Source organism: Nomascus leucogenys, chromosome 7b (assembly GCF_006542625.1).
Source record: "Nomascus leucogenys isolate Asia chromosome 7b, Asia_NLE_v1, whole genome shotgun sequence".
In the NCBI taxonomy this organism is placed as follows: Eukaryota; Metazoa; Chordata; class Mammalia; order Primates; family Hylobatidae; genus Nomascus; species Nomascus leucogenys.
In genome coordinates, this window is record NC_044387.1 from 104,925,329 (window position 1) to 104,940,422 (window position 15,094).

The 15,094-nt window shown below is 41.7% G+C and overlaps 1 protein-coding gene across 6 annotated transcripts in view; it reads left to right on the top strand.

Annotated features, from left to right (window-relative positions):
• Positions 1-15,094, top strand: part of PRIMPOL (primase and DNA directed polymerase) — a 44,309-nt gene that overhangs the window by 22,591 nt on the left and 6,624 nt on the right. For all 6 annotated transcript variants that reach the window (XM_012508176.2, XM_003271478.4, XM_030816374.1 and 3 more), the window contains 4 exons: positions 5,079-5,241; positions 9,098-9,186; positions 12,239-12,328; positions 12,406-12,514. In XM_012508176.2, the coding sequence (XP_012363630.1) occupies positions 5,079-5,241; positions 9,098-9,186; positions 12,239-12,328; positions 12,406-12,514 (451 nt within the window). The remainder of the gene's footprint in view (positions 1-5,078; positions 5,242-9,097; positions 9,187-12,238; positions 12,329-12,405; positions 12,515-15,094) is intronic.

The window sequence follows — 15,094 nt, forward strand, 5'->3', positions numbered from 1 at the left end:
TGCTTTTGTGAGAGACGGGTTGGTGCCCACTCGTCACGTGCTCGGGATTCTCGCTTCCTCCGCTGCCCAAGTTGCCAGCAGGATGCAACCATCAAGTTCAGGTGCTGGGAATCTGTGAGGTTTTTCTCCAGAGATCTTAGAGGGGTCCAGGCCGGCCTGAGCCCCAGCAGAGGATGGCTGTGGCTGGCTTCTGCTATGCATGTCCAGAGGATTCCTGCTGAGGGAGTTTTACAGGGGATAGTTGGACCAGCTTCCTCCAGGACTGCTGAGAGGTTAAGTCAGAGTACAGAAATTTAAAAAGCAGACTCGGTATAAAAGCAGTCCTCGTGTGGCGCGGTGAGCCTGGGCGTTTTCCTCACCAAAGATCTCAGTGGTAGTGGCAGGGCCCGTTTCATCAGCTTTCTTGCTGTGTTCAAACCAGTGATTTCTCAACCTGGTGTGGCTTTGCTAGGCCCTGGTCTCAGAGCCTGAGGATGTCAGAAGCCCTGGGCTGACAGGACTTGAGCATGATTCAACAACAGGCCAATCGAGACCCTAACACAACAGCTCCCGTTGGTGAACTGCACCTCGTTTTTATACCCAGGCTCTAGCTTGTCATTTCAAAAGCCATGACAGCAGGTTTTTCCTTTTTTCTTTTTCTTTTTTTTTTTTTTGAAGACGGAGTCTCGCTCTGTCACCAGGGTGGAGTGTAGTGGCGCGATCTCGGCTCACTGCAACCTCTGCCTCCCGGGTTCAAACGATTCTCCTCCCTCAGCCTCCTGAGTAGCTGGGATTACAGGCACCCGCCACCACGCCCGGCTAATTTTTGTATTTTTAGTACAGACGGGGTTTCACCATGTTGGCCAGGGTAGTCTCAAACTTCTGACCTCGTGATCCACCCCCCTCAGCCTCCCAAAGTGCTGGGATTACAGGTGTGAGCCACTGCGCCCACCAGACAGCAGCATTTTTGCTATTGGCTTTGAACACCTCGGAGAGCTCAGTGTGTAAAGGTTGAGGGGAAGTAGGTTTAAATTGTAGGTCAGATTCCCAGGCCAACAGTGGTACCGAGATGAGGGATGTGTTCCTGCTGGATTGCATGTTTTCTAGCACCTCTGGCAATCAAGCACCAGAACTTGGCAAGAAAGAGGAGTGTGAGGTCAAGCAGCCACACGGGCAGAGGCACCTTCTTCCAAGCCTGACAGGTTTTGCGTTATTAGCAGAATATCGTCTCCGGGTGGGACTAGCCTACAGTCAGTGAGGGAGAGTGCGTTAACAGGAAGTTGATCCAGGGAGAGCGTCAGTGGCCAGTACCTGTCTCTACTTCTACCCCAGCAGAACACAGTACCCCAGGTCACAGCATACCTAACCTTGAAAGTCAGGCTACCGGACTAGCAAGGAAACCTCCCTGGTACTCTTGATACATATGCCTGGATTTACTTACATATCCAGAGAGGATGGGGAAATCATTTCCAAATAAGAAACTTTTTTTGTTGAAGTATGTAACATTTATACAGAAAAATACATAATTAATTACAGAATGAACACCCCTTGTCACCACACCACCCAAGACAAGAAATAGATTACCAGGACCCCCAACTTCCTCCATCCTCCTTCCAGTCAGGACCCCTCCCTCTGTCCCAGGGGTAACAACTGTTCTGTCCTCTAACACTATGGGTTAGTTTTGCCTGTATTTTTACTGTGTAATTGGAATCATATACAGTTGACTCTTCAACAGTGCAGGACTTAGGGGAACCAACTTCTCTATGCAGATAAAAATCGGTGTATAACTTTTGACTTCCCAAAAACTTAATTACTGATAGCCTACTCTTGACCGGAAGCCTCATTGATAACATAAACAGTTGATTAACCATGTTTTGTATACATATTGTATGCCGGATTCTTACAGTGAAGTAAGCTAAAGAAAAGAAAATGTTGTTAAGAAAATCATAAGGAAGATGGAACATATTTACAGTACTGTACTGTATTTATCGATACTGTAAGTTTAGGTCATCTGTTTACACGATGAATCGTTCATCTGAAACGGTGACAACAGCAGCTGAGACCTCAGTCTATGTACCTGTCAAGCAATTCAGCCTTTTCCTGTAAGGTCATGACATTTCTCTGCTTGGGAGCACCTCCAGCATCACGAGTCCCCTGGTGTTACTCGAGGTTTACAGTATCGCACTAAACACGATGAAAAATATGCGAGAACTGCAAGGATCACTTTTGACTGTGAAGCGCAATTGATTGGTGCAATGACCTGCTCACATGGAGATGATTGGCATCACACTGTGTTGTAAGCAGGTACCTGAGCTCACCGTAATAGCAAGAGCAGGCGGCTAAGAAATTATTATGGCAGTGTAGTATGTACTATGGTCAATCTTATGCAGTTATGATTTAATACTCTATCTTTAAAACAGTTGTTTAGATTTTTCCTAACTGCGAATGGCATTATGTACAGTCAGCAAGGGTGTGCATATGTTTGGATAAATTTTAACTTTTTATAATAGACTTATGTACATTTTATGAGAGTAAATGATAACTTAGACCAGCCATCTACATATATTTTATGCATTCATGACACACTTAACTTTTTCTAATAATTTTTAATTATTTTCTAACATTTTCTAATTTTTTAGGCTATATGGTTCATCTGTGAGTTTTCTCAAATTGTTGTAAGTCCCCCCCAAATTTTCCAATATCCTTATTGAAAAAAATTTGGCTCATGCCTGTAATCCCAACACTTTAGGAGGCCAAGGCAGGTGGATCGCTTGAGGTCAGGAGTTCAAGACCAGCCTGACCAACATGGTGAAACCCCATCTCTACTAAAAATACAAAAATTAGCCGGGCATGGTGGTGCATGCCTGTAATCCCAGCTACTCAGGAGGCTGAGACATGAGAATCACATGAACCCGGGAGGCAGAGGTTGCAGTGCGCTAAGATTATACCACTGCACTCCAGCCTGGGCAAAAGGGTAAGATTCAGTATCAAAAAAGAAAAAAAAATCACATATAAGTGGTGCCATTTAGCTCAAACCCTTGTTGTTCAAGAGTAAACTGTGGTGTGTGTTTGTGGTTGCCTTTGCACCCTTGACTTATGTTTGAGGAGCATAAGTCATTAAATAGTAGTAGTAGTCTGATTTTATCAGTGTTTTCCTCTGTGGTCAGTGTTTCTTGCATCTTGTTAAAGAAAGTTGGCCTATCCCAAAGTCATGAAGGTATTCTTTTGCTTTTCTTCCTTATCTTCTAAAAACTTATTGTTTTGCCTTTTATGTTTATGTTTAATTTATTATCTTTTAGAGACAAGGTCTCATTCTGTTTCCCAGGCTAAAGTGCGGTGGTACGATCCTGCAGCCTTAAACTCCTGGGCTCAAGCAATCCTCCTGCCTAAGCCTCCCCAGTAGCTAGAACTACAAGTGCATACGACAACACTTTTAAATCAATCTTTCTTCCCTCTCCTCCCCTCCCCTCCCTTCTCCTTTCCCTTCCCTTCCCTTCTCCCTTCCCTTCTCCCTTCCCCCTTCCCTTCCCCTCCCCTTCCCCCTTCCCTTCCCCCTTCCCTTCCCCCTTCTCTTCCCTTCCCTTCCCCCTTCCCTTCCCTTCCCCCTTCACTTCCCTTCCCCTTTTCCTTCCCTTCCCTTCCCCTTCCCTTTCCCCCTTCCCTTTCCCCCTTCCCTTCCCTTCCCTTTCCTTCCCTTTCCTTCCTCCTTCCCTTCCCCTCCCTTTCCTTCCCCCTTCCCTTCCCCTTCCTTCCCCCTTCCCTTCCCTTCCCTTCCCTTCCCTTCCCTTCCCCCTTTCCTACCCCATTCCCTACCCCATTCCTTTCCCTTCCTTTCCCCCTTCCACCTTCCCTTCTCTTCCCCCTTCCCCTTCCCTTCCTCTTTCCCTCTTCCCTTCTCCCTTCCCTTCCCCCTCCCCTTTCCCTTTCCCTTTCCTTTCTCTTTCCCCCCCTCTCTCTGTCTCTTTCTCTCTCTCTCTTTCTTGCTAAGTATCATAGAGCAACACAATTTTTTTATTTGTTTATTTTTTGTAGAGACAGGATCTACTATGTTGCCCAGGCCTCAAGCGATCCTCCTGTCGTGGCCTCCCATAATGCTGGGATTACAGGCACAAGCCAGGGCACCTGGCATGGCGTTTGTGTTTAGATCTACAGTCCACTTGGAAAGGATTTGCTTCTTGGGTGAGGAGGAGTCAAGGTTCATTTTTTCTTGTGTGGAGATCTGCTTGGCTCAGCACTGTTTGTTGGAATGACTGTCCTTTACCTACTGCTCAGCAGCGCTACATTTGCCATAAATCAGTGGCTGTATATATTTTGGTCTATTTCCAAACCCTGTTCTGCTGCATTGTTCTATTGATCTATTCCTGTCTAGTATAGTTTTAGATATTAGATAGGTACCACACGGTCTAATATAGTTTTGTTGTAAGTCTTTAGGAAAAACAATTCCTCCAAATTTGTTCTTTGAAATTTCTTGGATATTCTTGACCTTTCGCACTTCCAGTTAAATTTTAGAGTCAGTTTGCCGGTTTACACAAAAAAAATCCTGCCAGAATTTTTATTTGGATTGCCTTGAATCTGTAGATCAACTTGGGGAGAATTGACATTTTTATAATATTGAGTCTTCCAATCTATGCACATGGTAGGCCCATCTATTTACTTAGGTATTCTCTACTGTTTCCCTATAATGTTGTATAATTTACTGAATAGAAATCTTATCCGTATTTGTTAGATTTATTCTAGATATTCGTTGGTCTTGGTCCTTTCCTTTTCTCTGGAATTTAGCACCGCACAGCCTCACTGTCTTGGAAGCTCTCTGGTTGTCTCAGACTTTCCAATACCTGCATCCAGCTTTTCCATTTGTTTCAGTTGCAGAATTGCTGGAGAATAATCGAGTTTGCTATTTCAGAATGTGGCATTCCTCCATGCTGACTGCAATTTATTTTAATTTGTATAGTGCTATAGTGCTTTAATTTTATTTTGTTTACAGCTATATATAGAAATTTATTTTTTTACTAATGCTATATAAAAATTTAATATTTGCTGACTATAAAACTAATAACAGAAAACATGCTTTCATGTTGTTTTATCAATTTTTGATGTAGGAGTTTATACAAGAAATAGAAACTTTCGGCTTTATAAATCATCAAAAATAGGAAAGCGTGTGGCTTTGGAGGTTACTGAAGATAACAGATTTTTTCCTATACAGTCAAAAGATGTTTCTGATGCATATCAGTATTTTCTCTCTTCTTTGGTGAGCAATGTCAGGTATGTAGTAGCAGCATCAAACCATTTTGTATTCATGAATATTTATTAAACAGTGAATAGCATTGTATATTACTGAAATATAAATCATCTAAATTCATTCTACCTTAAGAAAAAGTCAGTTCTTACAGCTCTTTTTTTTTTTTTTTTTTTTTGATACACAGTATCGCTCTGTCGCCCAGACTGGAGTGCAGTGGCGCTATCTTGGCTCACTGCAACCTCTGCCTCCCGGGTTCACGCCATTCTCCTGCCTCAGCCTCCCAATTAGCTGGGACTACAGGTGCCCACCACCACACCCGGCTAATTTTTGTATTTTTAGTAGAGTTGGGGTTTCACCACATTAGCCAGGCTTGTCACGAACTCCTGACCTCAGGTGACCCACCCACCTCGGCCTCCCAGAGTGCTGGGATTACAGGCGTGAGCCACTGTGCCCAGCCAGTTCTTACAGTTCTAAGTTAACTTTTCTCTTTTCTCCATTAGCTAAAAGATAATAGTAAAATGTATATTTGAACACTTAATTTTCTCAATGTATCTTTTTAGGATTATATTTAGTATATTTTCCAATTTTTCTAAAATGATTATCACTTCTGTAAAGAAGAAAACAGTACTACTGGTATTGCATTTGGAAATATTTTACTATTAAAATGTCTCATTTTCTTTTCATGTATGCACATACATATAATTTGTATAGCTCCTTTAATCAAAAAATATTCTAAGATTATTATTTAAATGATTGTCATTTGTTTTTTTTTACTTGATTTTATGAATATTTAAGAATTTGCCAACAATTAATTGTAAATAAAACTTCTAATGCCTATGTAAATTTCCATTATATTGACACTCTGGAATTTATTGTGAGTTCTGTTGTTGAACCTTTAGGTTCCCATGTTTTGATCATTTTTTAAAAGTATTAATGTTGGCTAGGCATAGTAGCACGTGCCTGTAGTCCCAGCTACCCAGGAGGCTGAGGTAGGAGGATCACTTGAGCCCAGGAGTTCAAAGCTGCAGTGAGCTATGAATGCACCACTGCACTCAGCCTGGTTGACAGGGTGAGACCCCATTGCTAAAAACTAAAATAAATAAATAAATAAAAATAAAATCTGTGAAAGCCATCTTTCAACAGAAATACTATAGTAAGTCTTCATTTGATGTTGATAAGTTATTGGAAACTGAACTTTAAACACAGTGATGTATGATGAATCCAGTTGTTTTTCTCATCCATGTTATAAGGCAGTGGTCCCTGGGTCACAGACCAGTGGTCTGTGGTTAGGAACTGGACCCCACAGCAGGAGGTGAGCAGTAGGTGAGCGAGCGAGCAACACCACCTTCCCACCTCAGCTCCACCTCCTGCCAGCTCTGCAGTGGCATTAGATTCTTATAGGAGTGCAAACCCTGCTGGGAACTGCACATGGGAGGGATCTAGGTTGCACACTCCTTATGAGAATCTAATGCCTGATGATCTGCGGTGGAACAGTTTCAGCCTGAAACCAGCCCACCTTGCCCCTGCCCCACCCATGTAAAGATTGTCTTCCAGGAAACCGGTCCCTGGTGCCAGAAAGGTTGGGGAGCTGTTATAAGGAAATGATGTTGAACAAAACAACATTATTCAAAGACCTGCTAGATGTCATTTCTCTTAGAGTTGCCGTTTCCAAGAATCTATCCATGGCATTAAGTGAGGACTTACTGTATTTGCCTTCATTCCGTGTTTTTCTAGGCTGGCAACTTTTTCAGCCCAAAACATGGTTAAGCTTCAGACTAAATTACCATCAACTTGCCATAATTCTTTTCCTTTTGCCTTTCTAAATATAATTTTTTTTTTTGAGACAGTCTTGCTCTGTGGCCCAGGCTGGAGTGCAGTGGTGCAATCTCAGCTCACTGCAACCTCTGCCTCACAGGTTCAAGCGATTCTCCTGCCTCAGCCTCACAAGTAGCTGGGACTACAGGTGCGTGCCACCTGCCCAGATAATTTTTGTATTTTTAGTAGAGATGGGGTTTCCCCATGTTGGGCAAGCTGGTCTTGAACTCCTGACTTCAAGTGATCTGCCCACCTTGGCCTCCCAAAGTGCTGGGATTACAGGTGTGAGCCACCGTGCCTGGCCACTTAAATATAATTTTAAGGAAAAATTCTCTAGAAATTAATTTTAGTAATTGTCTAAAATACATTGCTGTAGGGATAGTTGTATCAGGTTACACAGTTAACACCCGTTACCCAGGAGGGTGGAAGATGGATTGTTTTTCTTCATATATATATATATATATATTTGTACTCTGAGTTCTTTTACTAACATGTTTCAGAAGTAAGGTCTGCGTTTCCTACTTTTAAATGGAAATGATACTAACACCTATCTTATGGAGTTGTTGAGAGGATTTAAAAAGTTAAAACTGCACATAAAACATGTACAGCTGTGCCCAGCCCGTGACATCTGCTCAGTGAATGTTGTTGGTAGCAGTAGTAGTATCCGAGATTCTGAAAGTGCAAAGTGCAATAGCAGGAGTGTAAAAATTGTATAATTCCTGCCACCCCCTGTTGGCACCAGAATAAGGTCACATTCTTTCTGCCATGTATGGAGAAGTGCGAAGAGCAACATTGTTAGTTCTAGCTCATATGGGAAAAGCAACTGCAGCCTGAAGTGCAGGTAATCTCCCGACTACCCAATCTCGTTTCTTTCGCAGTTTAAATATGAATCTTACAGAGGTGGAGGGTTCTTCTACTGAATACAGTTACCTTGTCTTTTGTGTATTCCAAGTAAATACCAGGTATTTTACTTCTTGAAATGAAGGCTAAATCCTTTATGGTTATGAATGTACCTTTTCTTTCCATTAATTTTAATCTGTTTTTCCCCTTTGCTCTCACCCCTCCTTCTTTCTTCATTTCTTCCTATAAGTCCCATCTCTAAAATTGTTGTAACAAAAAATTCAAAGGCTCTTTATGTTTGGTGAATAGAGTTATATAGTCGTCTTCTGGTGTCTGTGGGTGATTATTATTCCAAGACCCCTGTGGATACAAAAATCTGCAGACATAAAAGGATGTACTATTTTCACATAACCCCCACGCATCCTCCCTATATAATACTGTAAATCCTTCTAGATTACCTGTACCTAATATAGTCCACATCCTATATAGTTGTTATACTGTATTGTTTTTAAGTTGTATTATTTTTATTGTTTTTTATTTTTTATTTTTTATTTTCACTTATTATTTTTTTGAGATGGAATCTCACTCTGTCGCCCAGGCTGGAGTGCAGTGGTGCAATCTCAGCTCACTGCAACCTCTGCCTCCTGGGTTCAAGCAGTTCTTCTGCCTCAGCCTCCCGTGTAGCTGGAATTACAGGCGCTTGCCACTATGCCCGGCTAATTTTTGTATTTTTAGTAGATGGGGTTTCACTCTGTTGGCCAGGCTGGTGTCAAACTCCTGACCTCAAGTGATCGGCCTGTCTCAACCTCCCAAAGTCCTGGGATTATAGGCGTGAGCCACTGCGTCTGGCCTACTTTTATTGTTTTTTAAAAAACATACTTTTGATCAGCGGTTTGTTGAATCCGCAGATATGAAACCATGGACACAGGGCTTCAGCAGTCCTAGAGTCCCCTGATCCATTCTGTAATTAAGGATAGTATTGTAAGTAATCACCAACCTACTCTTTTAAAAAAATTATTTTCTTTAATTGACAAATCATATTTTTTTATATGTGTAGGGTTTGTGGTTTTGTGGGCAAATGTGGCATAAATGTCCTAGAACAATTATCTGCTGAACAAAGGATTTTAATGAGGAACTCTTAGGAATTCAGTGTCCTTTCTGTAGCCAGGCCTTGTTAGTTCCAGTGTAATGGTGCTTTGTTTCTTTTACCTATTTCTCCTTCAGGTTCTCAGATACTTTACGAATTCTTACATGTGACCCATCTCAGAATAAACAAAAAGGAGTTGGATATTTTAACAGTATCGGCACTTCAGGTAAATTTTTTGATGTTTGTTTTTCTTTTTGAGACAGCATCTCTCTTTGTCACCCAGGCTGGAGTGCAGTGGTGCGATCTTGGCTCACTGCAGCCTCCTCCTCCCAGGCTCAAGCCATCTCCTGCCTCAGCCTCTGGAGTAGTTGGGTTTACAGGTGTACACCACCACGCCCAGCTAATTTTTGCATTTTTAGTAGAGATGAGATTTCACCATGTTGCCCAGGCTGGTCTTGAACTCCTGGGCTCAAACGATCTGTCTGCCTCAGCCTCCCAAAATGCTGGGGTTACAGCTGCAAGCCACTGCACCCAGCTACTTCAGGTAATTTTAAAAAAATAATTTCCTATCAAAATGTAAGGATACAGAATCTGTTTTGCCTTTAAAATCTTCAATGTTAAGGATTCATAATCACTGATCTTTCAAAAACTACCTCTAGCCAAGCACAGTGGCTCACACCTGTAATTCCAGCACTTTGGGAGGCTGAGGCGGGAGGATCACTCGAGCCCAGGAGTTAGAGACAATCCTGAGCAACTTAGCAAAACCCTGTCTCTACAAAAAATCCAAAAATTAGCCAGGAATGGTGGTGCACGCCTGTAGTCCCAGCCACTCAGGAGGCTGAGGCAGGAGGATCTCTTGAGGCCAGGAGGTTGAAGCTACAGTGAGTCTTGATGGTGCCATTGCACTCCAGTCTGGGCAGCAGAATCAGACCCTGCCTCAACCAATCAATTAATCAATTAATCAATCAGTAATCTACTTCAGGGTTTCTATCTCAAATGGAAAAAGTATGAGAAAGATGTTGATTAAGAAGTATTATTCACTGGGCACGGTGGCTCATGCCTCTAATCCCAACACTTTGGGAGGCCGAGTCGGGCGGATCACCTGAGTTCGGGAGTTTGAGAACAGCCTGGCCAACATGGTGAAACCACTAAAAATATAAAAATTAGCAGGGCGTGGTGGGCGCCTGTAATCCCAGCTACTCAGGAGACTGAGGAGGAGAATTGCTTGAACCTGAGAGGCGGAGGTTGCAGTGAGCTGAGATCGTGCCATTGCACTCCAGCATGGGTGACAAGAGTGAGACTCCGTCTCAAAAAAAAAAGTATTATTCACTAATTTTCATTTTATGGTGTTTTTCAAAAAACTACAAAAATAATGTAGGTTAACAAAATGAAAACGTAAAGTTCTTTTTCACTCTTCTGTCCATGATCAAAGGCAGGTAACCACTGCAATCATTTGCTGTTTAACCTAGAAGAGCTTTTCCTATATTTCCTATATATAGAGAGAGACCTTCCTCAGTCTTTTAATGGTTGTATAGTTTTTCATGGTACAGCTCTGTTATAACTTACCCATTCCTCTGCTGAAGAACATAGAGTGTTTTTTTCAAAGATTTCTTACATAAACCCTCCAGTAAACATTTTTATACACATATTTTCGTATATTGTTATTTATAATAGCAAAAAACTGGCAGCAATCTAAATGTACAACAAAATTGAATTGGTTATATACTATGAAATCCTCTAGCTGTTAAATTTAAATTTATGAAGCCTTTATAATGTGGAAAACACCCATTTGTGATGTTAAAAGAAAAACTAGTCTCAAATGATGTGTATGGTATGATTACGAGCTTTAAAATATGGATAACATTTTCTTAGGTTTATTTTCTTCTGTCTTATTTGTATTTATAGACATTGATTTAGAGTCTGCTTCTCACATTTCCACATTAATATATTTTCCAATATTTCTCCAATTATATATATTATTTTAGTAAGTGAAACATAAACTTCATTTAAAGCAAACTAGATTCTTGTCCTTAAAAATTAAATGATACTGGCTGGGTACGGTGGCTCACGCCTGTAATCCCAGCACTTTGGGAGGCCAAGGCAGGTGGATCATGAGGTCAGGAGTTCGAGACCAGCCTGACCAACGTAGTGAAACCCCATCTCTACTAAAAATACAAAAATCAGCAAGGCGTGGTGTTGCATGCCTGTAATCCAGGCTACTCAGGAGGCTGAGGCAGGAGAATTGCTTGAACCCAGAAGGCCGAGCTTGCAGTGAGCCGAGATCGCGCCACTGCACTCCAGCCTGGGCGACAGAGCGAGACTCTTTCTCAAGAAAAAAAAAAAAAATTAAATGATATTTTAAATTGGTCATTCTAAATTACTACAGTAGCTTTTTAGATAGAAAATGTAATTGGATTGTCAGTACCTTCCAGCTAAAGGTCTCAGGGCACACACCTGTAGCAGGTCAGCTGAGTGTATTGCCAGGAGAGCAATGGTGAGCACACACCATGGGCAACTTCCGTAAAGTGGGGCATCTGGGGAAGAGGGGGTTGGAAAGGACTGGGAGGATTGGATTTGGGCTTGGAATGGGTGGTTTGAGGGAGTATACCAGGAAGCTTGGGGTTTGTTCTGCGTTGGGTGTTGTCAGGGACAATTCTAGGACTGGTTTTCTTAGTAAAACTGAAAGGAAATCAGAATAGAAATTAACACTGTAATTTGTTAAAAAACAAACAAAAAAAACAGCAGTTGCTTATGTTAGCTGGGATCGGGGGTGTCGGTCATTTTTGTGGTTTGGAAGATGTTCCTGTTTTGTCTGTGTTTGAACATGATTACAGAGTGGTTATCTTTGTGCCTTGAGTCCTCATGACCACAGGGGCCTTATCTGTTGCTGAAGTTCTGTGAGATTGCCTGTGTTCACAGGAGAATGCCCAGGCTGAGGGAGGCGAGCCATGCTAGCGCATGGCAACACCAAAGCCGGGCTGATGGAGCTAGGCCTGTCCTGCACGTGAGGGACTGCCTTTCTCTTTGCCAAAATGAAGACAGCAGCTGAAATTACTTCAAATGCTTTTTATGAAAGTAGTTAACATTTGACCTAATTGAGAGGTTTGAATTTTACCTGCTTCCTTATAGTGTCACAAACATGAATTGACTGAAATTGCAAAAAGTGAGGGAAGGCTGAGAGATTGCAAAACCCATAATTGTACTCAACAACATTTAATCAAAATTTAACTTCTTAACTTTCAGCTATTGTAATTTATAAACCATTCTCTCTGTTGCAGTAGAAACCATTGAAGGTTTTCAGTGTTCTCCCTATCCTGAAGTTGATCATTTTGTTCTTTCTTTGGTGAATAAAGATGGCATTAAAGGAGGTAAAGTTAATCTCATCCTTTGTTAACTGTTATATGATAGAGTGATAGTAGCTTTAGAAACATTATTTGCATTTTAGGAATTCGGCGTTGGAACTACTTTTTCCCAGAAGAATTACTGGTTTATGATATTTGTAAATATCGGTGGTGTGAAAACATTGGAAGAGCCCATAAGAGTAATAATATAATGTAAGTAATATTAATGATTTCTGTGTATTTAACCAATATTATTAGATTTTAAATGTTTATAACTTTTAAATAAAGTTGAGAATATGAAAACTATTTTGTTTTAAAAATAAATTTAGTTGTATTAAATTTCTTTTTTTTTTCCAAGATGAAATCTTGCTCTGTCGCCCAGGCTGGAGTGCAGTGGCACGATCACGGCTCACTGCAACCTCTGCCTCCCAGGTTCTAGCAATTCTCCTGCCTCAGCCTCCTAAGTAGCCGGGATTACAGGCACCTGCCACCACACCCAGCTAATTTTTGTATTTTTAGTAGAGACAAGGTTTCACCATGTTGGCCAGGTTGGTCTCGAACTCCTGACCTTGTGGTCCACCCGCCTCAGCCTCCCAAAGTGCTGGGATTACAGGTGTGAGCCACTGCGCTCGGCTGTGTATTAAATTTCTATTTGTTGTATATGGTTAGCATTACATGATATTTAATTTAAATGTTGTGATTATTGCATTGCTTCTAGCATGTCAGCTTTGTGTGTACTTTATTTGCTAAGATAACCCCTTAGTGTATCTGGAGAGGACAAAGGTGGGGTTGAGTAGGGCTGGGAGAAGGCCGTGGGCGGGGAGCAGTGAGGGTGGGAAGCATGCCTCTCCTTCCTATTGCCATTGGCCACTGCCACCTTACGGACTCTACGTTGAAAGTGCGCAGGTTTGCTCAAGAAGGGATCTCCTCAGTGTTAAGAGCTGGAGCTAGGATTGTGTTAACTCATTCAAGACACAGCGTGGTATTGAGGGAACTAGTATTTATTGAATGCTTGCTATATATGCCAGGCCCTGTTTTAGAGATTTTCTTTAAAATGCCCATGGGAAGAGGAGGGAAAGTAAAGGATGAAGTAAAGCCAGAAATAGAACTTTAAAACCTAAAAGGATGTGATTAGAATAGAGATAGATAGCCAGTAGTTATCAGTTATGATGTGAGAAATTTTGCTGTTTTTTATTTCATGTCAAAGCAACTCCCGTATCCTCAAGCATATGCGGCCTGTGTGCTGGACATGGGGAAATGATGGGGAAGCTCTTGCTGGGAAGCTGGAGACACATTGGGTAGCATGGTTCAGTGCCATACTTGATATACGTAGATTAATTCAGTTTTAAAAAAGCTTGCAAAAACTATATGCTCAATACACAAAGCTATAACGCAGAAAACATGAAGGAGATACAGTGCCACAGCCGGGGTGTAACTGCAGCTATCAGTTGACGTATCTTCTATTCTTTGCTCTATGCATATTAACTTACCAAAAAATCATTATCACATGGTGATCACAACACCTTGTATTATGTCTCCATAATCTATTCTGTTTTTTAACCGTAGAATATATCATACATACAAAAGTGTAGATAACACACTTTTTTTTATTTTCTGAGACGGAATCTCACTCTGTTGCCCAGGCTGGAGTGCAGTGGCATGATCTCAGCTCACTGCAACCCCCGCTTCCTTGATTCAAGTGATTCTCCTGCCTTAGCCTCCGAAGTAGCTGGGATTACAAGTGTGTGCTACCATGCCTGGTTAATTTTTGCAATTTTAGTAGAGACGGAGTTTCACCAGTTGGCTGGGCTGGTCTCAAACTCCTGACCTCAAGTGATCTGCCTGCCTTGGCCTCCCAAAGTGCTGGGATTACAGGCATGAGCCACCATGCCCGGCCATAAACAATACAGTGTTTTCTTTTGCTTGTTTTTGAATCGCATCCTTTCCCTGGCCTTGCAGTAGCATATCTGTGATTTTCACCCATGTCGCAGCATGTAGCTGTTGCTTATTTGTGTCATTATTGTGCAGCATGCCATGTATATAAATGTAAATATGCCACAGTTTATCTGTTTTCCCACAGTGGACATTTGGGTTGCTATTATAAACCATGAAGGTGGGAACCTTCTTATACATATCACCTAGTATTCACGTGCTAGAGTTTCTCAAAGTGGACTTGCTGTGTCATGGAATATGTACATATTTAATTTTACTAGATCATAAATTGTTTTCCCAAATGGATGTGCCAGTTTATAGTCCTGCCAGCAGTGTTTTGAGATTCTTCTACTGTTCCATATTCTCACCAACACTTCAGTATTGTTAGGATTAAAAAATTGGTTTTGCTCATCTGGCAGATATGAAACAATATTGTAGTTTTCTTGGGAATTTCCCCAATTACTAATGAAGTTGAGGATTGGATAATCGAATTACATCCACACAAATCAGAAATCTTGCCCAGTATCAAGCTTTACTAATAATGTAGGAATACAAGGAATGAAAAGGCACAAATGGGGCAGAGCAAGGCCCGGGGCATCTGGCCCGGCTCCCCTGGCCCTTCCTGCTCTTTCTGACTCAGGTGGAAACCCGAGGCAGGAGTGAGCAATCCGTGCACACAGCATGAAGCACCAAGGTTGTGAATCACCTGCATTTTACACTCAAGTTGCATAGCTGGGTGACATTTCCGGAAAGCGTGCCTCATAATGCATCGATTCCAGACTTATTTACCAAATGCAATTCTAAAGTCAGAAATGTCCTACAAAGAGCATTCTGTAGGTAAGGACTGAACTCCTAGCATTT